Source organism: Caenorhabditis remanei, chromosome II (genome assembly GCF_010183535.1).
Source record: "Caenorhabditis remanei strain PX506 chromosome II, whole genome shotgun sequence".
NCBI lineage: Eukaryota > Metazoa > Nematoda > Chromadorea > Rhabditida > Rhabditidae > Caenorhabditis > Caenorhabditis remanei.
The window spans coordinates 6,919,188-6,943,541 of record NC_071329.1 but is presented as its reverse complement, the minus strand read 5'-3'; the positions used below and the strand labels follow the sequence as shown (position 1 = coordinate 6,943,541).

At 37.6% G+C, this 24,354-nt stretch overlaps 6 protein-coding genes across 6 annotated transcripts; 3 read left to right on the top strand and 3 right to left on the bottom strand.

Moving 5' to 3' along the window:
- Nucleotides 1-2,353: 2,353 nt before the first annotated feature.
- Nucleotides 2,354-2,743, bottom strand: GCK72_004967 (uncharacterized protein; the record flags this gene model as incomplete). The annotated part of the gene is made up of 1 exon (XM_053724967.1): nucleotides 2,354-2,743. The coding sequence occupies one exon, from the start codon at nucleotides 2,741-2,743 to the stop codon at nucleotides 2,354-2,356; it is 390 nt and encodes a 129-aa protein (XP_053589161.1).
- Nucleotides 2,744-7,024: 4,281 nt separating this feature from the next.
- Nucleotides 7,025-8,072, bottom strand: GCK72_004966 (uncharacterized protein; the record flags this gene model as incomplete). Its single annotated transcript, XM_003116699.2, has 2 exons — nucleotides 7,025-7,059; nucleotides 7,808-8,072. The coding sequence occupies 2 exons, from the start codon at nucleotides 8,070-8,072 to the stop codon at nucleotides 7,025-7,027; spliced, it is 300 nt and encodes a 99-aa protein (XP_003116747.2).
- A 293-nt stretch (nucleotides 8,073-8,365) lies between these two features.
- GCK72_004965 (uncharacterized protein) lies at nucleotides 8,366-9,261 on the top strand (the record flags this gene model as incomplete). The annotated part of the gene is made up of 3 exons (XM_053724966.1): nucleotides 8,366-8,480; nucleotides 8,968-9,066; nucleotides 9,122-9,261. The coding sequence occupies 3 exons, from the start codon at nucleotides 8,366-8,368 to the stop codon at nucleotides 9,259-9,261; spliced, it is 354 nt and encodes a 117-aa protein (XP_053589160.1).
- On the bottom strand, nucleotides 9,024-10,618 carry GCK72_004964 (uncharacterized protein; the record flags this gene model as incomplete). The annotated part of the gene is made up of 4 exons (XM_003117028.2): nucleotides 9,024-9,135; nucleotides 9,184-9,257; nucleotides 10,315-10,431; nucleotides 10,532-10,618. The coding sequence occupies 4 exons, from the start codon at nucleotides 10,616-10,618 to the stop codon at nucleotides 9,024-9,026; spliced, it is 390 nt and encodes a 129-aa protein (XP_003117076.2).
- Nucleotides 10,619-17,757: 7,139 nt separating this feature from the next.
- Nucleotides 17,758-19,418, top strand: GCK72_004963 (uncharacterized protein; the record flags this gene model as incomplete). Its single annotated transcript, XM_053724965.1, has 7 exons — nucleotides 17,758-17,776; nucleotides 17,828-17,928; nucleotides 18,003-18,120; nucleotides 18,165-18,270; nucleotides 18,321-18,412; nucleotides 18,467-19,181; nucleotides 19,226-19,418. The coding sequence occupies 7 exons, from the start codon at nucleotides 17,758-17,760 to the stop codon at nucleotides 19,416-19,418; spliced, it is 1,344 nt and encodes a 447-aa protein (XP_053589159.1).
- A 3,098-nt stretch (nucleotides 19,419-22,516) lies between these two features.
- Nucleotides 22,517-24,102, top strand: GCK72_004962 (uncharacterized protein; the record flags this gene model as incomplete). Its single annotated transcript, XM_003117438.2, has 4 exons — nucleotides 22,517-22,715; nucleotides 22,909-23,194; nucleotides 23,304-23,430; nucleotides 23,476-24,102. The coding sequence occupies 4 exons, from the start codon at nucleotides 22,517-22,519 to the stop codon at nucleotides 24,100-24,102; spliced, it is 1,239 nt and encodes a 412-aa protein (XP_003117486.2).
- Between the last annotated feature and the right edge of the window lie 252 nt (nucleotides 24,103-24,354).

Sequence of the window (24,354 nt, the reverse complement as noted above, 5' to 3'; positions counted from 1 at the left end):
TTGATTGTAACTTGCTTCTCGAAGACGGTCTCAAAAATAGAAAAATACAAAACTATGATTGAATTTTCAGGACCTTAATGATGACACTTGAAACTTAAAACATCGTCTGGAAGAAGACGATTCCAATCAGATTCTAAGACAATTTCAATACTTGCATAGGTTATAAACTGAAAAAGTTTATTTTTCTATGCTTTAACTCACCAGAACGTCGTTTTGGTTTACGCTGCTTAACCATTTTGGGTAGAAGAATAAGAGAGAACCTAGTACCTCACTCTATACAGATGAATCTTCTAAATACTAAAACTCTGAACAAAAAAAAGTGAGAAAGGCGACGATTGGATAAATGACGGATGCGTCACCATTTTTCACTTCTTCTGTTTGTCTTCAGAAGATGACTCTTCGTCTTTTTCTTATTCTTCTTCTTCCGCTTCGTCTTCGGCTTCACCGAAGAAATATGATACGATTCAAAATGGGGCCATGTGGTGGTGACGATGACCAAACACAGGAAATGAGCCAATTCAAAATCGAAAAGGAGAGAAACGATGACACAAAAAATACGAAATTACATGTCAAAATCGGGAAAGGAAAGGAGGATGACGAAGAAGAAACATTCGTCTTCTCGAACGGAAAAATAAGAAATATTGGTGAAAAATCGAGAAGATGTCGCTTCGAGAATATGTCACTTTTCGAGACGAAGATGAATAGTTTCGTACGTTTGTACGTGTTTTGATTCGCTAGTTTTAAATGAAAATATTATGATTTTTTGGTCGTCAAATGACTCTACGGTACCGGCAAAATGAAATTGTGTTTCATGGTTAAAAAAAAGAATGAAACGAATTATACAGTAACTATTTGAACATATCTTGATACAATTTTGACACTACCCAGTCAAATCTAAGAATGAACTGACTCGAGATATCAGGTTACTGTACTTGTATCTTCAGGTATGTACTTCAACTAGTCATAACACTTGTCGGATTAGTGTGAACCTATTGAGGAAAACAAAGAGAATCAAAAGAACAGGAAAGTGGAGAGATGAGATTGTATGGATGTTATAACTAGAGTGTCGGGAAACTCTAAAATACTGGTTTCCTAGTAGTTACAGGACCGCTCAAAAGTATATTAAGTTTTGCCTTTTTCAGTTGAAAACACCCAACTTTGAGAGGGTGTTACGGTTTCACTGATTGTCCCACAAAATAACTTTTTTTGGATCGTTGAGATCAAGAGTAGAGCTTCATTATTGTAGTTGGCAACTTTTTTGTACGGACGCTCCCTAACAAGTAACATATCGATAAAGTAATTTCTCCCTCAAGTCGACCCATTTCAGTGCATAATAGTGCGATTTAGGAGCTTTTCACTTTGACAACCTGTAACTTTCACGGTAGTGTCTCTACAAAAAAGTCTTCGACTACAAAAATGATGTGCTATTTTTGCTCTGTCTAACCCATACAAAATAAATTTGTCGGACAATCAGGTTACACCGAAATACACTCTCGAAGTTTGTCAATTTTCACTGAAAACATCCAAAGTTGATAACCTTTGGAGCGGTACTGTAAATGATCAAAAGAAGGTTCACACTCATTTATCATCAAAATTCAGAATTCAGAATTCGAACAAAAAACATTGAAAAAACGTGCTCCAACGGGAGCAAAAAGCTCTCCCGTGAGTGGGGGACAACCGACACAAAAGTGCCTCTTCGAAGAAGAATCTGTGGCGGGTTGCGGCGGTGTAGATAGATAGATTTGAAATTCGATACGTACGATATGACATACATTTTTTTGTTCTTTTCACTTTTTGCTCGAGTAAATCTTCCTCTTTCAATATCCATTTTCTTCTCTCTTCTCACTGATTTCCTCCGTTTTTTCGTTTCCTCTGTCTTCTGATCTTTCCGGAAAAAGATAGACTCCTAGAGTGTTTTAGGTAGCGAAAAGTCAAAAAAGAAAAACTAATTAGTAAAGAGAAAATTGCAAGAAAAGGGGAATTAGTGGTAGAAAAGTTTTTTTTTGCTCGTTTTCTCTTTTTGGGAGTTTTGAAAATGAAATATGAACGTTTAAAGGAAGAGGTGGATTAGGACGAAAAAAGTTCAAAGCGAGAGTTCAAAGGGGCCGAAATGAGTACATGGAAGCAATTCTATTTGTGTATCCAAGTGTACGGATGTCCAGATATCCAGGTGTCGCCTACACTGCTAGGGATACGTACGTAAAATCTGTCTGTATTTCCAGATATTTAAATGTTTGTGTTTTTTACTGTCTATCTCAATACATTGTGGTGACAAATATTCAATTTAATCAACTATAGATTTTCCAGAGAATAGTTTTATGAAATCCAGATTACACAGAATCCAATACAACACTTACAAAAAGCAAGAAGACTTACATCCGATGACAAACTCGCTGATACTCTTCTTCAACATTCCTGGCTCTGCTACAGTAGCTACAGTAATACTATGCAGATTATGAAGACTTTGCATCGTTTCACTTCGAATTTTACTCGGTGAAACCGTGACACTCCTCAAATGTTTTGGAAGGAAGTTTCGCAAATTGTCGAGCCGACTCCTCGGGCGGAGTCGTTTCGGCGAGGCAGGTTCTTGTTGGAGAGGTTCGACAGAAGCACACTGACGAATTAGTGCACGACGATGAATTGGAGGAGTGCTGCTGTTGGAAGACGTCGACGGAGCGACCTCTTCGGATTTTGCTTTTTGAAGACATGATGGGTTAGTGTTGTGGGAAGTGGGGGTTAGCATCTGGAAGTATTTCGAGGAGTGGATGGATTGGATGAAATGAAAATTGAAGAGAGAAGGGGAATTGAAAAATAAGAATAGAGTAGGTAATTGTAAGGTACGATTTTGATGGACGGGCGCTGGAATAGATAAATCAGAGTTGCAAATTTGCAAGTTACAGTACACCAGATCACCTATATCTTTCAGTTTTGAATCTCTTGAGACTTATTGTTAAGAACTCGCAAATTAGAGTTTTAAAATTTGGAAGCCACCGAATTAGGTCTAGGGACAAAAAGGCACAAAGACAGACAAGGGGATCTTTTTAAAGGAGGAATGAAGTAAGATTTTTTATTTCAGATTATGATACTTCAGAAAATTCTGAACAACTTTCATTTAAAAAAAGAAGAAAAACTATGGAAATTTGTTGAAAAAAGCGAGGAAACGAGGAATTGAGAAAAAATTTTGTCCGAGAGAAAATCTCTTTCACGAAGGCTACTTTTCAGCCGTGAAAACGGGAAATGTAGCGTTCAGGACGATTTTTAGCATATGCTCCAACGATGAAAGTTTCTTGGAATTTTCTGAAGTATCAGAATCTGAAAAAAAGACAATCAGTAAACACATTACTAGAAGTTATGTGTACAGTCAGTGAATTCAACAGGTCCGAAGAGAAAGCCAAAATTTACAATTGTATCGTTTTCAGCAAATTTTGGGAACTCGAAAATTCCCAAAAATTCAGCTGTTTTAGAAACACAGGTAACAAAACATAATAATTTCAGAAACTTGTAAAACGGTCAAATTTTCGGCAACCTCTAAACTCACAGACTCTCACTGATAGCCTCCGAACTTTGACCCTTGAAAATCCCCCGGAGTACCCGGAAAAAAGGAAAAAAGAGGTCTATGAAAAGATAAAAAAGAGATGAATTTGAAGGGACCACCCACTTGGGCATGTCAAAGAATAAACTAAAAAAGACACAAAAGTGGGCGGTGCCTTCTGGTAGCCACGAGTGAAAAAAGGCGGCTGTCAAAACACATTTTTGTGTTGAAACAGAGAGACAGAGAGCAACAAAAAAACATTTCTTTATGTGGAATTTCAAATTTACGATTATGTCAAAACGTGTAGCTCACTCACTATTTTGTCAGCTAAAAAAGTGTTTCATTTTTGGAAATTTATAATTTAGAGACAGAGACAAAAAGGGAGAAGAATGGAAAGAATCATAACCAGAAATATATGATATTTCGATATTAAAATGGTCGTGTGCATGAGTGTATGAATGACTCAAATATGAAAAAAAGAGAAAAATGGGAGGAGGAGGAGCCATTCAAAACCCATTCGAAATGCATTCGTTTCTACTCCCATTTTAGTCAATGATTTCTCTTTTTTCTCGGGATTTCCTTATTTATTTCAAAACAAAATTTTAAAATATTATGATGCTGCAAATGCGCTCCGATGAAAATTCCCATTTTGAGTTTTCTGAAAAGTAGGGTCAGAGGAGTGCTTGTTTCCCACTTTTTCGCATCGTTTTTCTGTTTCACGGCTCATTTCACATATTTCATAAATATACAACAAGATAGACGCACACTCAGAAATGTTTTGTTTTATTTTTGGATTTTTTGTTTTGAAAAATAAAACAAAGCGAAGAGAAAAGAAGAGAGAAATCGAGGAACTGGATTGGGTTTTTATATTGATACTTGTGGTTTCAATGTTAGGCAAGTGTGCTCTACTGATAGTTATTATCAGCGGTAGTGAGAGAGAGAGAGAAGAGGCGCAAACAGTGAGACTGTCTAGCTTCTTTGCGCTTATCGTCTTTAAACCGCGGTCATTAAAACACTCGTAACTCTAAATCCAAGATAGCTAAAAAAAAAGTTGTAAACTACAATAATAATCTGTATGAAATTCTGAACAACTTTTTAGTTGATAACTATTTACTATCTTCTCAACTTTCAAAGATACAGCCTTTCCAAATTATATAATTCATATCGAGGAAGAGAGTCTGCAGAGTCCTAGTAACATCCCAACGTTTCATAAAAAAACGAGTTGAGTTTCCAATTTATTGTCTTATTTATTTTCCCTCTTTCTCAAATAAAAAACATCAACCTAATCTATTATGCATCGTTTTAAAACATGAGTGTTGTCAAGTCAGATGGATTATGTGCGTCCCGTTAACTGGCAATAATGAAAAATTGTTGCGTAACGAGAATCGAAATTCGGTTGTATTGGTGGACTAGTTTTCAGGAACATGAGTTTTCTAGGCCATCTAAAGAATGGTAACATCCGGAGACACAGAAGAAGAAGTTGTGAGTCGTCGTCCTCTCACAACTTTCAGTTTTTTGATATATGTATTTCTCGAAAGAAACCGCGCCTGTGGAAGAGTTGTCTGTTGGTTTTTTGGGGGAACTGGAGGAGTATATAGATATGTGCAGAAGAATGTGTGTAAAACGTTTCCCCCGTTGGGAAATTGACGTCTTCTTCGTCTATATATTCCTTTTAGTTTTCTGAGGACAAACGAATCAAAGAGTTAAGAATCTCTTTTGACGACAATCGAGAAGACAACGACAACATCGTTCTATTTTAATCTAGGTACCTCTCCGATGATGATCAGCAAGATGGCTTACTGCGTCTTCTCTTCTCTATTCTAATTCCCATGTGTTCTTTCTTTTTGTTCATCGTGAGAGAGAGAGAGAGCTGAAGTTTTGAGTTTTGTGGTGTGCTTCGGACATGGAAACTTCGTGTTTTATAGAGGTGATACAGTAGAAAAAGTTATCAACTTAGAAAATGATGATCTACACGAAATTTCATACATTTTGTCAGTTGACAACGTTTCGCTATCTTTAAGAATACAGATATGAATGTCTAAAAACCAATAGCTGAAAAGTGGCGACCAGGAAAAAGTGAGACGGTGAGAAACTAAAAATTCTTACTGTCTGTGAGTTTCTTTCAGTGAATAACTTGAAAATAGTTATGTAACGTTGAGCTGGTTCAGTTTTTTAAGCATTACTAATTTGATATCATCCCAAAATAGTAGTTGCTCAAACAGGTATAACTCAAAACTCTGCAGTTTTTCACGAAAACTGTGAACTCAGAAAATGATTTGCTCAAAATTCTACACATTTTGTTAGTTGACAACTAATCCATATCGCCCTGTCGAGACTATCGAGACTAGATATAAATGTTCTAAACTAAAGCAAGTTTAGGCCCAAGTTGCAAAGAGAGTGGAGAGAGCTAGAGTGTCTAACTGTCTGTTCTCTCTCCTACCTTCTAACACTCTCTAGAATCCGCATGCCCTTATATTTCAGTCCTCTCTTCAATCCATATGTTGCAAATGTGTGACACCAACAAAAGAAATCGCGTCGGCAACTATTATTGAAGTATTTCGTGTCTTTCTCCTTCCTCCTTAATAGTCCCTCGAGACCATTCAGGAAGAGTCGGTGTGACTTTTGACAAAAAAACCGAAAAGCAGAATAAAAATACGTCGTCTCTATTCCGTGACGTCACTCACTATCACTTATATATCTTTCGAGGAGGTCGTTTCGAATTGTTGCAATTTTTCTTCTTGGTGAGAGGAGTCTGGGGAGAAGATTGGGTGCAAAAAGTGGGTCAAAAGAGCAACTTTTCGAGGGGGAGAGTAGTAGTAAAAGAACTGATTCTTTGCACTCTCTCATGTTTAGGCCACTTGAAACAATAAATGATGATGAGGGATAGTTGGGTTCACAGAGAGGGATGGTTTTAAACTGGGACGTTTGGCAATCAGGTCAAAAGTTATTCCCGAATTTCATTGACAGAGTCAGAGTACCATCTGAAACATGGGCGGCACAGAATCATACAAAAATATATTCAAGCAGATGTTAACTATAGATCCATTCTACAAAAAGAATTTCAGAACTCTGAATCATCCGGAGCCGATAAAAGTTAGAACGAGAAAAGTACATGAATGATGATGAGGTGTTGTCTATGAAAAGTCACCGAAAAAACTGAAAGAAAGATGCGGAGAGAAAAGTGGAAACACAAAACAACTAATTAGGTTAAAATGGCAAGAAGAGAGAGAGTAGAAGGAGAAGAACAAAACGAATATCTAATTTCAAATGGAAGACAACGCCTTCTTCTCGCGCTCCCTCCGGAATAGGCCGAAAAAAGTCACGTTGGTTTCCGTTTAATGATTGAGATGTTTATGATAGAACACAGTGGACAAAATGAGTGTTTACTACCTTTTTGATTTATGGATGGAGTTGAGGTATGGCAAGTTTCAGATGGATGAGATTTTTCTCTGCTGGGAGTTTTGGAACAAAGGTTACGATTAGTAACATGATTCATTCATTAATAATTAGCTGAGTTTCAGATCTATCTGGAAATTGATCAGCTGAAAAGAGTACTTTAACAGAAACCAGATTATTCGGAAACTTAGTGGGACGAAGTTCGAGGTGGGTGGACAGAAGCTCTCGGAAAGATAACTCAAATGATAACACGTCCTAAATTCAAGAATTGTCTGGATTCTGAAAGCTTGGTATCAGAAATGATGCACAATACCTAGTTATGGTTATTTTAAGACGACAGCTCAAAAATAGCACTTTTTTACACTGAAATTGGTCGATTTGAGGGAAAAATTACTTTGTCGATACGTAACTCTCTAGGGAGTGTCCGTGCAAAAAAGTTATCAACTGCAAAAATGAAGCTCTACTTTTGTTCTGTGTAATTCATTAAAAACCTACTTAATGGTACAATCATTATTACCATGCCACACACTCAAAGTTGGCCAATTTCGACTGAAAACGGCTAAAGTTTACAACCTTTTGTACGATACTGTAGCCACCTTTCCACGTTGCGTTATTTTTGTAAGGTTTGCGACTTCAATTTAAAAAAATCTTGATCTCCATTTTTGTAGTTAACAGCTTTTCAATAGCTTCCTTAGTTTTGCAGATATGATCCTCCGCAGATAGGAAAATAACTTGATATGAGAGAGTATGAGAGTGTAGAGAAGCTAGAGTGTCTGGCTTCTCTGTGCTCTCTCTCTCTCTTGGATCTTTTGAAAAGAAGGCTCCCAACAAAAAACAAAAAAGAGAAATTCAGAACCAAAACCGTTTCAAAAAACTCACAGCACTCGACAGTATTCACAAAATTCTGTGTGTTCCTCGACGCCCGTCTCTCATCAATATTCCTGTCAATCCATTTCTGCAACGAATTCAAAAGTGAAATATGAAGACGTAAAAGACATCGTGACGACTTCTTTGGTTTCTTCTGAATCTTCTTTTCCTTCTCTGTCTCGACGTCTTCATCGTCTTCATCCACATCTCTATCACACGTCTTCTGTTGTTTCTTCTTAAATTTCAACAGATTCCATCCAAAACAAGGAAAATCCATGAGATAGACAAGTAATAAGTGCCTGTTGGGGTAGAAAATGACAGGATGACAATCTCTATTGGTGCTCCGTTGTTCCATCTGTCTCTCCCATCCCACGTGCCATACTATTTCCTTCATAGATTACTGTAGACATATGCGCGTCAAGTGCTCAACTGCTCGCTTACAATTTCGAATACAAACATGAACAAAAGTGTGGATCAATTAGAGATAATGAGAGGATGAGAGACGCAGAGAAGCAGAGAGAAACGTTTAAAAAGTTTCTCTAAGAAAAAATGGGAAGAACAACAAGAGAAATGGAAGAAGACATGGATACTTATCACCGTTTCACACGTAATGTTCGACTGACAAATATTGAGTTTTGTGGAGGCACAGAGTGCTCACCAAGTGCGAAGATCAGATATCATATGGGTCAGTTAGGGAATGGATCAGTGATTTTCAAAGGATCATTGGCATATTGAACTGTTAAATAGCATCTGGAGCAACTTGAACTGTGTGATCTACCGTAAGTCAATCAGATTATCATCAATCCAGCGACTCTCTTTGTGATAAATTTTATGAAGAAAAAAGTACAGATATTTGATGTATGTGATGATTCAGTTGCAAATAAAGTAAAACCATAGTCACACAGATTGATACCATTATCCTGAAAGCTTGTTTCCTTGAAACGTTGAAAACGGAAAAAATTAAAACATTGCTTGGCAAGCTTCCAATTCAAGTCTTCACATCTGACTGAAGTGCTAATAGTAAGTTTTTTTAAAGTTTAATCAGCTGTTTTGTATTTGACCAGCAACCACTTGTTATATAAAAACTTTTCTTGATTTTGATCCTTGCATTAAATTTTACAAGTTCTTTTTTCAGATTTCACAACTTTTATATCGTTCCAATTTTGTTGCAGAACATGCTGCTGCCCTAATGATCTATTTGAACTTGAGACCAATCTTCTTGATCTCTTTATTTGCCCAACATGTGTTCCAAGTGTTCCCTCCGACTACAAGTACGTGTGCTCCCTAACTCACTTATCATCTTCTTCGCCAACTTTTTCGCTTCAGCTTCTTCTTTTTCTCTGGAAAAGGGAGAAAATTGGGAAGTTATAGAAATGGAAAGAACTCACTGTCTCTGTGACAATCCGTACAACATTGATCGTAATCCTGGTTCCGCATCCCGCACACTCTTCGACTTCCTCGCCTGAAAATGTTTTAGTTCCGTGTTGTCAGATGGTTCAGCATCACATTAGTGAACACTTTAAGCAAAGACAAAGAAGCGTGGGTGAGTAAATATGTAAAGCATCTTTGGAATTATTTTTGTAGGCTGAACTTTGATGTTTTTTAAACGTTTTCTATATAATTTTTGGTTTTATTTCGTTTGAATGATAAAAATAACCAACTTTAAGAGGGTGTTACGGTATCACTGATTGTCCCACAAAGTAAATTATGTATAGACAATACAGAACAAAGGTAGAGATACATTCGTGTAGTTGGCAACTTTTTAGTACAAGCACTCCCTCCCAAGTTACACACGGACAAAGTATCTCTCCCTTAAAGAGTGATTTTTGAGCAGTATCCTTTAAATGACCATAACTCGCTGGGAGTGTCCGTACAACTACAAAAATAAAACTCTACCTTTGTTCTGTATGGTCTATACATAATTTACTTTGTGGGACAATCAGTGATACCGTAACACCCTCTTAAAGTTGGCCATTTTCAACTAAAAAAAGCTCAACTGTATATGTACCTTACTGGACGGTACTGTATATTCTTTTTAAACAATGTTGAAAATAAAATCTAAAAGATTCCAAAAAAGCCTCGTACCCACACCAGTATGTAAATACAAACGACTTCAAGTCGCTAGTTTCCGGTTCCACCCCAAAACAGTTACCAATCCTTTTACCAGACAAAACCAGAGACATAAAGTTTGATAAGAGACATAGACACACGTCACCAATCACTCACTTCAGTGTCAATCTAAGTGAGTAAAATATGAGAAAAGCTGAAGGACGAAGAGAGACAAAAAGAGACAATAATAAATACAAACAAAATAACAATGATTGATTATCTCTTTGGATAACACTCAACACCTACACATACCTTTGATGGCTTGAACAGTCTCATCATGATGTGATCCATACTTTTTATTTTTCGAGGTGGCTAAACTAATTAGATTATGAGAGAATGGGCATGGTTACATTTATTTGTTTCAGACTTTCAGAATTCAGGAGAATTCAGAAATCCTGGAGAAAACATACCCTTGTAATTCCCTCGATTGGTTCACCATTCTCATTAAAATACGCAGAAGACGGGCGACTTCTTCGGATTGATGACGCTGGAGTGGAATCTCGACGACTGTTACGTCGAGATTCTATCTGAAATTGAAGACCGTCTTTATGGAGTCCACTGCTTCGAAGTTTATTCATAAAGTTACAAAACTAATTCTAACTATTCTACGTTTAAATCAAAACTCACCTCATTGATATTATCAACGACATCTCTCGGAGAGACGACGAAGTCATCTCCATCCTCGTTTCGCACTCGAATCGAGACAGATGCCATTGGATCCTCGGGGATTTCGATAGGTACGGAAACTGAAAATAGGGAGTGTACATACACTTAGTACATGCAATTAGAAGAATAGAAACTAGGAACTCTTTGGAAGAAAAAAACTGATTATAGAGTTCATAGGATCAGAAGGAATGGGAGATGCACTGCTGCCAGAAACTAATCAAATTAAGAAAACTAGGGGAGAAAAGTTTTGAAAGTTTTGAAGCTCTGATTGTAAGGAGAACGGATTTTGAACTGACTTGTCGAAGGGCCAAAAGTTGTAAGACCAACTTGTGAAATAGAAGATGAGTCACAGTTGAGTAGATGCGGAGAACACGGGTTTTAAAACAGACTTCAAGGTTTTTAAGTGATGAGTAATGCTACTCATATATATATATTTTCATTTTGGGTAACGGTAGCTATGTAGAGGAAGTGAAGACATTAAGAAGCTGGTGATTTGTTCCGATGAGTTGGAGGTTTTGGGGATCATGTAAATAAAAGTAGTAGAACATCACAGTTATGAAACGTCGCAGTTCCGAAATGGCCCTGCTAGATTGTGAAGAGATTTTTGGAGTTTGATTTGTCTAGTTTTAATTAAAGTTAACCGAGCTTGAGTCAAACTACTTTGAATATCGTTAGCATAACAATCTCAGTGGTTTCAATGGAGCAAGTTTGCTACGTTTTTATCTTATTCTTTATCTTTAGTAGGCTTTCAGCAAATGCGCTTCACCAAAACACAGTTAGATAGGTTATAAGATTTTACAGAACTAAAAAAAAACATTTTAAACTTTAGATTTTTGAATTTTCGAATTCATTACGCTTTCAATTTTCCAACATTTTTGAAAAAAGATGATCAAAAGAAATAGACCAAAACCCACTGCACAACTACACTGAAAGTGCCAAAAACTGCGCAATATTTGACGAAAAAACTTGTGAAATCAGTTGAACAAGTTAGGGTGTGGCTCCCAGGACATTCCACACCAACATTGAATTTTGAATTTTAAAGAATGGATGAGAACGGGAATCCAACAGACTGTGAAATGGGAGAAAAGGGGTGTTTCAATGATGGAACACCCGTTCTTCGACGCCGCGGAACTATCAAAAAACACGGTCTTTTGCAGGAGAAAAGAAGAATCTATTTTGAAGAAAAAAAGAAGTTTTTTTGTGTTTCTCTTGTGTTTGGGATATACAGAGACAGTGCTCCGGGAGCCCAGAGAAGCCGACGGAAAAGAGAGAAGAGCAACACAAATATTATGGGAAGGGACGATGGATTTGCCGACTTTTTGGGGGTACTTGAAATCTTCAGGGATGCAAAAATAGTATGGCGATTGAAGAGAGTGAAGAGAGAAAAAGAAATGACGGAGGATGGCTTATGATCAGAGAAGGGGTGAGAATCATCGGAGTAAGTATTTGGAAAATATATTTTTGGATATCAGTTATGTGATCTTAGAGAAAGTATTTAGATCAATCAATCTAAGTACAAAGTATACCGATTTTGCAAACCTTGCTCCAACGAAATCATAGTAAGTCCATTGGAGCACGATTGCAGTGGCAGAATAAACCGAATTCTAAAAAGTTAGGCCAGAAGTCAGTACTATGACGTAGACACTAGAAAAAAGAATATATTTAGAAACAAAGGAACTAAAAAATGAAATTTTAACAAAAGGACCATCAGAATATGAAGTGTCCTTAATATCTCAAGAAGACTTGAGAGCATGAAAAGAGCAATGGAAATGCTTTTGGGAAAACAAAAAGGTGAGGGAAATATGAGACAGAATTGGGGGAAAATAGAAAGTACTGGAAACAGATAAAGTACAGCTCAGAGTCGCTCTGTTTGGAGCAGTGCTAGATTTTGATCAATTCCGAAATATTATAGAGCAAGAATCATATAATTTACAACAAGCTGAACAAACACTCACCTTCCACCTCATGATGTCCAATGAATCCATTCCCATTCATGTCCAATTTTTCTTCTTTCGTTTTTCGCCGGAAGAAGGCAGCTAGTTTACTTTTGCTGTTCGATTCTGAAAGTTTCAGTGTTTGAGAGTAAAAGTAAAATTACTAGGAAACATTTTAGATCTAGAATTGTTCGAAAAAAGTGAGAAAATGGTTTCTTCCAAATATCAAAAAGTTTCAACGAGATTACTTCTTCTATCAGTCATCCACAACGAGTTTCCAAATGTCCGATTTTCAAATTTCTATTAGCACGGCATGCTTCATACAACTGCGCTCTACCGAAACCGAAGAAAATTGTGTGCGAAATTGAGAAACTCAGAGAAAAAGATACATTTTTCAAGGGAATTTCGGTGGAGCGCAGTTGTAAGAATGGTGCCGAACTAATATGCTATGAAACGACTGGTGTCTTAGGTACTTGATTATCTCAGTTTCTACAGTACTCTATACTTTGGCACGGTATTAAAACTCCCTCTCTGAGCAATCATTTTTACAGATTGACAGCAGAATAGTAATTCAAAACCTTTTTCAAGACTTCTGGATTTAGAAGTCAAGAACCGTAAAATCAGGATTCAAAACTATCAGATGGACATTTCGATTCAAAGAATTAACCAAGTATTTGTTCTAAATGGATCATGGAATATTTCCATTTTCAACCTACCAATCATCTTGATCCAAAACCGTCAGTTGATTGAATTTCAGCAATCTCTTCCCCTCCTTCTTCCCTCAAAACCATTCGTTTTTTCCCTCCGATTGTTCGAAAATCAAGCTTGAAGAACAATGAAAAATTATCTGCAAACAGCGATCAGTGATTGTGTGTGGTTTTCGTTTTGACTTGTCAATCCAACCAAAGCATCATTTTTCCCCTCTAGTTTTTTTGTGAAAAGAGACGGGAACCCGAATAGATTCGGAGGGTCTGACGGAGACGGAGAGACGCAGATTGAACCATGATAATTTATGAGATGATATTGGAAGAAGAGATGAGGAGCAGAGGTAAAGAAAGAACACATCAATGGGATGGAGAGGGGGACGTCACTGATAAAATGTATCAGCTGTGAAAAAATAGTTGAGAAAAGGGAGAAAGAGATAAATAGAGATCAATGAGGAAGAAGAAGAGTTGTGGGAGTTGAAAAATAATAACATAGGAAAATACAGGGAGTTAGGGGAATAGGTAATTATTGTTATTTAGAATCGTGAATTTGAGTAAAGTATTCGAGTTTAAGATTCATCAAACAGGAGTTCTAAAATCATGACCTAGAATCTGGAATCTGGAAATGAGAAACTAGAAATCAGAAGTATCGTATTAGATTCAGAACCAAACAGTCAACATCGAGACTTCAGTTCAGAATTCGATGTGTGGTATCCAAGAATCAGGAATAGTATTCCAAAACAAAACATTAAAATCTTAGGAACACAAGAACTGTTAGGAACACAAGAACTGGAAATTGGATTCTGAAATTAGAACTCGAAAATTGATATTATTCAGAACCTACTCATCAGATTTTTACGTGAGATTTATGTAAAAGTCCATTATTATTTGAAGAATTAACATTTCCAGTGTTTAATTGTATTTCAAAGATTCAGAATTCAAATTTGAAACATTGAAGTTCAGAATATAAGGTTCCGAACACCTATGCGCTTATTCCTACAAGGGAAGTCTTTGGAGACGCCGCATTCAAACGACCTATAAATTTGGTTATAGGTACTTTCGACTACAGGGAGTCCATTTCTGCAGTCAAAACCTACTAAATGTTTCAGTGAGCCGAGTTATGAGCTCTCAAACTTTTCATATGGTTGCGGTGTTGTTTATGCGGCCGATGTGGAATTCCATGTGAAAAAGATTACCCATATGAAAAGTTTGAGATAACTCGGCTCACTGAAACATTTAGCAGGTTTTGACTGCAGAAATGGACTCCCTGTAGTCGAAAGTGCCTATTATTAAGTTTATAGATCGTTTAAAAGCGGCGTCTCCAAAGACTTCCCTTGTTAGATTAAAAGTACCTGTGAGTTAAATAATTGAAACCCAAATCCTAGATTCTGATTCTGAAACTCGGACACATAGATTTTAAACTTCCGAAAACGAGAGAGACCTACAAACAAATAAGACCAAAGAATAGAACATTGCAGCATCCAATGTTGCATAGTACATTGATGACACTCTCCTCCCACCAAAAAGTTTAAACATTAATGGACTTTTTATCCTTCTCCTTCTCAACAAGCTATACACAAAAAAGGAACCGAGAGCAACTGAAAAGAATTTTTTTCGTGGTCGATGAATATTCAGAAACTAACTGGAAAATACGGGGAATGGGGCTCGAGGGAACTGAAATGGGGATGGGAAAACAAAGAAATAATTGATGGATTTATGAGGAAGGTAGGAGAGTATGAGTGTATGAATTGGTTGACGGGAGAATGGAAGGATCGGCTGGCTGACTGTTGACTTATGATATAGATATGAAGCCTAAATTCTATATAGCCTATTTTATGCGAAGTACTTAACACACACACATCTTCAGACACATTGAAGAAATGAATCACTTTAACAATATGTGACATGAGAGGTGTCTGTCTGAAGGAATGAGATGATAAAAAAGAGCAGAGACTGCTCACTTCGCTTCGTTTTCCTTGAGTCGTCCCCCCAGGTAACTCGAGATATCGTTTAGTTTTATGCCGGTCTGCGGTTGAAAAGAGAGTGAAGAAATAGAGAACAGGAAGGATCCTCCAATCCCGTTTTCTTTCTTTTCTTGTTCTGTTTTTGTGTATGTTTTTCTTTTTTCCAATGTTAACGACATGATGAGTCCTCGGGCCAGCGGTGAGGGATCACAATGAATCGAGAGAGGGATAGGTGTTCCCGGAGACGAGAGCTCGTTCCCATCGAAAATTCTGACATGATTTTTTGAGATGAGCGACGAGGAAATTCGGGGAGGGAACGTTTAGAAGGGGGAATTAGGGACTTCAAAGTATGAATTGAGGTCATTTTCTCATTTTTCCTGTTGGGATTTCGAAAGATTGATGTCTTGCCTAGCTCGAATACGAGCTGATGTTTCTATCGGAGAGATAAGAGAGTGCAGACAGTTAGACACTCTCGTTTCTCTGTGCCATCTTTCCTTCTGGACACTCTGGTAAGATCGGTTGTAACTCACTCAGAACTGCAAATGGCAAAAAACTACCAACTGGTGTACTGTGTAAAATTTCAGATAGAATGATCTTGAGATATCACAACTACCAAAACCATATAATAAGCGGGCACAGACAGTCAGACTGTCTCGTTTCTCTGCGCTCTCTCACTCTCGTAAACTTCGTTTTAAAGACTTAACTAGACTTTCTCTTAACTATATTCCGGTTTCAGTCTTACGAACTGAAAACTTCCTAAACCGTGATCAACCTAGAAACATATCTCTTGTAATCAGGACATCCCATCAAAACACACGGAACCAAAAAATGACAGAAAGATAAGGGAAGGAAAGAAAAGGTAAGCAAAAGTTGGGTGGGATCATGCAAAAGGTTGTAAAGTGGAACAAGGGAATAGAAAAAAGAAGAGAAGAGAGAAAGTGTGACGAATGAGGGGTTATCCGGAAGAGAAAGGGGATGTCCCCCTCTCTCTAAGAAACTCAAACATCAATTTATCAATTTCTGGGAGCCAACTTACTCTCGGTTTGGTATTTTTGGGTTACTTGAACCATTTAGAAATGTCATGGACTTCGAGTTCTAAATTTAGGGTCTCTAAGATTGAGTGGGCCTTTGAAAGAATCAGATACTGTAGTTTTAAAAAATCTTAATTCAGCATATCTATTAACGCAAAGAATCTAGAATAGAGAGCCTTGAATACTGCAAAAACTGAAACTTGAGTGATCTCGAGTGCAACCGGAAACCAAAAGGTGTGAACTGAAGATATAGAAGATATTGAGAAAAGAAGAAAAGAAGAAAGATGAACAGAGAAGTTTTTTCTCATTTTCTCCTCTTCTCTATCACATCTCATTTATCTTTTGAAGAGCATCATCGATTTTCACTGATCAGAAAAAGAAGTGACGAAATGGTGGGAAGAGGAAGAGAAGGTTGGGACGGTTCTTTGTGAAGTGTCTGTTCTCATAGAGTACAGTGCAAAAAGATACGAACGTTGGCCGTTTTCAGTTGATATTGTCCAATTTTAAGAGTGTGTCATGTTAATTATGATTATCACGCCCAGAAAGTTTCTAGTGAATCATTCAGATTAAAAGTAGAGTTTCATTTTTGTTGTGGACCTTTTTTCTGTAGTGACACTATCTTGAAAGTTACAGGTTGTCAGAGTGAAAAGCTCCAAATTTTTGCTAATATCCACTGAAAATAGTCGGTTTCAGGGAGGAATTACTTTAATGACCTGTAACTTTTATGGTAGTGTCCCTACAAGAAAATAGTCAACAACAAAAATGATGTGATATTTTAGATCTGTTCAGTTCATACAAAATAAAATTAGTCGAGCAATCAGGTGACACCGAAATACACTATCAAACTTAGTCATTTCATTTTCCACTGAAAACAGCCAAACTTGAAAACCTTTTGAGCGGTACTGTAGATAGAGAAAAACTGTAAATTAGTAAAATCTTCTGTTAATTTATTTTTATTAGTTGACTTCAATATTTCTAGAGATATAACGACTGGAAAGTGACTCAATTATAGCTCCCGATGAAATACGAATCTGATTTAGTATTCCGACCATCTTGTCCTTTCTCTCAACCCCTCCAAAATTAAAAAAGAACAGAAACATGGACAAAAAGAATAAAAGATAAAAGGAAGTAGAGGAACATGCTCGTTCATCAAAATGCGAGATCTTTCTGCGCCTTTGCACACAAAGAGTCCGTTTTTAGGTTGTTGGGTTTTTTATTTGGAGTTCCCTCCTCTCCTACTACTACTTTGTGACGTTGTCTTCGACTGGGGAATGATTTTTTATTTGAGAAATATTCAGTTGGGTGAAGGGATCAAGATTGACTATGAGTGACGTGGCAGAAGATATGATATCCAAAATTGAGTCAGTAATATCTGGAATTCAAAACACGCCGTCTCCTTTTTTTGTTTTAAAAACATAATTTTTCTATTTCCCGTGACCCCGCCCCTTTTCCCTGAATTTCAGAATGAACACGTGGTCACCATCAGAAAACAGTCCGCAAATCTCACCCTCCATTCGTTTCGGATTTCGATTTCACTTGAGTTGTGTATGAAAGATGAGCGATAAATATTCGGGTAAGAACTATTTCTTTTTCAGAATTTCAGAATTTTTCCGTTTTGTTCCAGGTAAAACATTCTTCTTCGCCGACTATGGATGTTGTATTCCGACGGAATCGTATGCCTGGATACTCGTTGCTCTTTTCATCACAACTATTCTAGTTCTTCTCGTCTGTATGCTCGCCACGGCGACAATTCGATGGGTACGGTGGAGCGTGTTTACTGATCCAGCTTGTTTTTTCAGATGTATAAACGACGAATGCGTAAGAGAATTCACGACTTGAAGCGGAAGTTCTTGATGGACACTATCAAAGCGCAGGAGTTCGAAACGAAGCTCAACTTTGTAGCACATAAAAATAAAGGTAGCAATTGCGCTCCATTGATAAAATTTCAAATTGTCATTAAGGTAGAAACGAGGAAATGTCTAATGAAGTTGGTAATGATAAGATCTCGATTTATGTGAATCCGAATGAGCAGAAACAGAATTCTCAGAAGAATAAGAAGAAGGGAAGGTAGGTGGTCAATCTCCGCCCACTTTTTCCATCACATCTAATTTTTTTAGTCTCCACAAAGCGGTTGTCAATCAACCCGGAAATCCAATGAACAACGATGAGACACCGGTTGCGCAGAGCTCATTGGCCAGCAAATCTAAAAGTGAGTTTTCTGAAAATCTGGAGTGTCTGACACACATTTTTTCTTTTTTTCCAGCCAATGCCAAAATCAAGAATGAGAACCATTGGTTGCACCTTCCAAAGAACCAGAAGCCGAAACAGGTGCCCGAAGAAGCTCCGCCCACTCCATCCCCGGCTTACATTCCTCCTGTGGCTCCGGTTGTTACTCAAGTTAAAGCACCACCACCACCACCGCCACCAGCACAATATCCACCGATGGGAACTCGCCCTCCTTTAATGGTTGCTCAACCTAAGAAAGGGCCTTCGAATTTTGATTTCGACTTTGACACTTCTCCGGTCATATCATTGGATCAAAGTGGTACGCCTCCATCGAAGAAGATTCCATTGGCACCTCCCACAACTACAACCTTGACGTCGACCACTGCGTTGACTTCTGCATCTAATTTCACTACAACGCCATCTACTGATAAGACCACAACTCCAGAATCCACGACACCACTGACTATTGGAACCACCACTCCCATTACTACTGGATCTACTGTGACCTCTTCGACTATTCCGACGTCGTCGATTCCTCCGAAACCATCTCCACCGAAGAATAAGAATGCGTCGCCTGGTGATAATGTGAAACAGAATTTGAAGTTTGGACAAGAGGATATTGTTAGTCCAATTGTTGGTGCGGAACCTGTTGGAAGGAAAGATGGAGCCGGTGGAAGCACAGAATGGATTGGTTTTTATGAAAACAAGAAATCAAGAAACCCTACTCTGAGTACAATAACCAAGTCGTCAACGTGAGTTCCACAAGAGATTCTAAATTTTCTGATCACATTTTCAGAAACAACCGTCGCTCTACTACAGGATCCTGGCTCTTTGATTCAACTGGCTCCAGCCGTAGTGGAATAGCTTCTGGATCGGTTGGAAAAACGACCTCTACAGTCTCGAGTTCTATTATTAAAACTGACACTTCTTCATACAAAACTGCGTCATCTGTGGAGAAATTCCCGCATGGTGCTTATAGTTTTCAGTAGAACATTTCTCTCCGTTTGCTCATTCTATTTTCGATTTATTTGGAATTTTTATAGTTAATAAATAGTTTTTATTTGTAGCAGATGCCTTCCATAATACCCTTCCATCATAATTTTTCACATTGGATTATAGTATTTCGTAACCAGTTTTCCATTGTTTCCAATGAATCATAATCCCTGTGCAACATCTGAGTCAACACATCAACAACACTGTGTTGTACTTCAGTTGCTCTTCTTTTGTTAATCCAGTTACTCGTTTTCCTACACAGATTCCAAGTTACTCAAAGAAAAGTGACGCTAATTTAATATCTCTCTTCAGTGGGAATACAAAAGATGACCTTCAGAATAAAACAGTCATCTTTCGAAGAGAGATGGAAGTCAACTGTGGAGACGAGAGAGAGTATGGAATTGTTTTGTTGGTTCATCGATGTGTTTTATTGGAAAATTTTATTTCATTTTTCAATTTGACTTGAACTTTCAGAAGATTGAAGCGTTCTGGGTTATCAAATTTAGTTTATTTTTGCCCGGCACCTTAAAGGTTCAACCAATTGACCAATTGACCCGATTCATAATATTTCTTGACAATTTTCTTTGTGAGACGTTTCTTCTTTTTTAAACAATTAGCAAATATTTTTAAAGAATTTCAAAGAAAATACTTTGAGTATGTGGTGCCTGGATCTAGGTTGATCTCAATGTTCAGATTTAAAAAAAAAACTACCAAGCATTTCAATATTTTAGTTTACAACTTTTAAAATCCCCCAAAATATGTGAAGGGTCCGAACTCTTCCTGAGCCCAAAAGAGTTTTTTTTTTTCTGAAGATTCATCTGTGAAATGCCTCAACGCATAACTTTTCGAAAAGAGTTCCGGCGATATAACTGTCAATTGCAAAATCAAAGATCTTAATTTGAGCAACATTTCTATTTAAAAAGTTCTGAAATCCGAAATCTTCCGAGATTATTATATTCCCTTGAACTTCTCAGTTTCGGCCTGGATATTTCATTTCTGTATTTCCTGATTGTCCAGATGTCTTTACACCTTCATCTTCAACCTCTGACTCCGCCCCCTCCTCCACTTCACACACTTCACAAAAAACACAAAAAGAGAGATAATCTAATTCTTGTGACTGGTCTCTAGCAATAAGTGAGTGACCAGAACAAAAATCGGAAAGAGAAAAATGAAACAAAGTGTATTTGTTTGTGTTCAACCTCCCGAAAAATGTGGAATAGAAAGAGCGAGAAGACAGGGGAGAGAGTGTTTGTGTTTGCTCCTTCTCTCTCTGACTACAGTTCCATCGGCTTCCAGAACAATCGATATTATTACGGAAAGACCGATTTTTCCGGAATTTCTTCTCTTTTTTAAATTCTTGTAACTGGTTTTAAGATGTATTTCCCCATAGAGTTCTATTTCTGGATTCTCATAGAATTCTCTGATTTTTTGTTTTACGTGCTCTACTGATAAAGAATCTAGTTTCTTGGAGATTGTTCCGTATCCCATAAAATTGGCAACATTTCTTCCGTTTCGTCTGAAAAAGATCACTCCGATGACCTCTATGTTATCAGTAGTGCACGATAGAATGACGTTTTGTGTTGACCCGATTCTTTTTGTTGCGGAAATAATTTTCAGATTGGTGTCTAATTATTTGATTTTTGAAACTATTTAAGTGATTGATCTATATTTCCGAAATTTTCAGTTAAATTGGAATTTTGAACGCTCCGGTTTGGACAGTTGAGGTTTGGGTTTCTAGGCTATCTTGGGATTTTTCAGTGTTTTCAAATTTTTGACCACTTTTTGAATAAAAAAATCTGTAAAATTAGAATCTATAAAACTAAAACTAAATTTTGATTTTGAGACAATTCTGGATTTTCTGATCAATCTTGCATGTCAAAAAGCGTCATAGGCGCGCCAGTAAGAGTTTCCGAGATCTCACTTTTTCAGAAAACTTCCAAAAACCCTTGTTGAAAAGTTTTTTTTCTACAAAGAAATGAACTTTCTATAACTCGACAATGTATATTTCTCACTGGTGCGCATTTTCATCACCTCTCGAAACTCAATACAGAATCTTCTCTGAATCATATTTCCAAAATGAAAACCGTGATTTATTCCGCCTACAAAACCACCCCAGAACATGGTATGATGTATATATGAATATTCCCAGAAAAATCATTTCGAAACACCTCTTATCTTTACTATAATATTATTCCTTTCTCTCCCTTCATTTTCCTCGTTTTCCTCCTCTTGAAACACTCCTTTCTGGATGGAAAACTGACCGCCCGTTTGCTTTCTTCTAAAGGGCTTCTTTTCTCTGAGTATCACACTTTCTCTGTACTATTTCTCGGTTGTCAGGGCTTTGGGATTTTATATATACATATGTTTTTAAAAGGGAAATAAGCAGCATTTTGGCTCTACTAAACTACGTTTTTCGGGATGCGCACATCTCCCTTTTTTTTGGTTTTCGTAGCCTAGACTCTTGTGAAAAAACTAGATTTTGAAGAGGACAAGTCAATTCATTTTTCATTTTAAAGAATTCTCTAAAAACAATAATAATTGGAGAAAAGAATGAGAAAATTCTGGCAAAAACAACAAATTAAAGGTTGGTGTTCTCGAAATAAGATTAATTAGTTTTCAATTATCGGCTGGTATACTGTAGGTTACTGTAGATTTTGAAAAATTCGAAAGCTAGAGGTCTTTAGAAATTTCTGGAACTACAACTCACGTTTCAAAATTTTGACCGAAGAAAAGCACATTTCAGAACTCAAAAAAGTGTGTAGCTCCGGGAGAATTCTAGTAGTTTTTCAATGAATTTGTGTTATCAGACTGCCCGAATTCTGTGCTCATTGAGTTATCACACACGTTGACACTTTTTTGGAAAATGTGCATTATGCTCACTTTCAGAGTAGTGAATGAAATCAAAGTGTTAAGAAATTTGTGTAGTGTCATGTGTTATTCTTTTGTTTCTTTCCCCCCTTCTCACACTTTTTTGATAAAGTTCGGGACGCCCTGGGCACCACTCCTCTCTGAATGAAAGCGATAAAAACTCATCTTGATAAGAGAGCACTTATTCACTCGATCGTATTCCTAATTACTCTCAACCTCTCCAATTATGAAACTGACAAAGAAACGATTATCAGGAGAGAAAATGGCTACTCCAGCTGCTGCTGCAAATGGAGAAATCACTGAGGCGGATAGAAAACTTCTGGAAGAATTGAGATCCAAAATTCAAGGAGAATTGGAATTGGTCAAAGCCTACGATGATGATTTTTCGCTGATGAGATGGTTGATTGGGTGGGATCGCAAGATTGGTGAGTTGTGTTTACTGGGGAAAAATTCGAAAAAATTATATATTTGGAGACCTGCAGATATGAGAATTCTAAACTTAAATTTTTGTCATGAATAGAGATACAAGAAGTTTAGTTTGGATTTAATAGCCACTATATACAATAATCGTGTATCTCGATTCCTTATTTCTCCTATACCTAATTATCCTATTTCCAGACGTCGTCGTCCCCAAAATCAAGTTCTCCCTTCGTGCTATCCATGCCCTTGGCCTTGACAAAGAAGACCTCTCAACCCTGGAAAAAGTCACCGAAAAATGCGACGAATGCAGTGTTCCACTTCGATATCTTCCTGGTTCCCTAATCGGATTGGATAAGGAGAACAACGTGGTTTCCCTTCAAATGATCGGTCATCTCGATGCGGCTGGACTCATGCCAGCTACCAGAAACTCGGATTTATATAGAATGAGAATTGCAGAGAGTGAAGGAGTCATGCAGATTATCAGGTAAGAGAAATGAGAAACGTCACTCTAGTCTACGTGTGGTCGAAGTGACCGAATCGGTGTTTGCATTGTGACTGATGAAATAAGTAAACTGGAGTATGATTAATTATAGAAAGATGGAGAAGGAACAAGGAAAACCATTCGGAACTTCGGTCATCTTCGATCTCGATGGTTTATCGATGGCTCAAATCGACATGGCTGCTTTGAAATGTGTCACCACGATGTTGTCGCAGTTGCAGGTATTCATAAGCTGGTTCTGAATCAAAAATATGTTTTTTCTTCAGGAAATGTTCCCTGATGTCATTCGAAAGATCTTCGTCATCAACACCCCGACTTTCATTCAAGTTCTCTGGGGAATGATTTCTCCGTGTCTCGCCAAGCAGACTCAGCAGAAAGTGAAGATTCTTGGAAACGACTGGAAGCAGCATTTGAAGGAAACTATTGGAGAAGAGGTGCTATTTGAGAGATGGGGAGGAACTCGTCAGGCAGAGACTGAATATGGAAATGTCAGAATGGGAGGGAAGATTCCTGCCGAGTTGAGATATGATCCAGCCAATGATCTCCCCGCCGAGAAACTCACAAAACTCATTATCTCATCACGTTCAACCTCTTTCGTTCCAATCACACTCGAAGGAAATGTGCCTGGAAGGAAGTTGTATTGGTGGTGGAGACTTGAGAACAATGATGTCAATTTCTCGATTCTTCGTGCTGCAGAAGGACAGGAGAAGGTTGCAGAACATGACGATGACTATATGGTTCATCCGAAATTCAAACTCCAAACTGAATTCGTGCCGGAAGACGGAGAAGTTTCGGCTGAGGAGCCAGGAGTGTATAAATTTGTGTTTGATAATACGCATAGTACATTTAGATCAAAGACTGTCAAATATTTCATCGAGGTGCGAAACCCATAAGAAAATTGTCTTTCTTTTTCCCTTTTATGACCAAAAACTTGTGTTTGTATTTATTAATGTGGCTCCGCGACAATTCGCAACTGCGACATTTCGCAACTGCGACATTCCGCAACTCACGTAGGTTTCGCAACTGCGACACTTCGCAACTGCGACATTTCGCAACTAGTCATTTCGCAACTGCGACGTTTCGCAACTAGGACATTTCGCAACCACGACGTTTCGCAACCATTAAACTAGCAATAGTTTAACCTA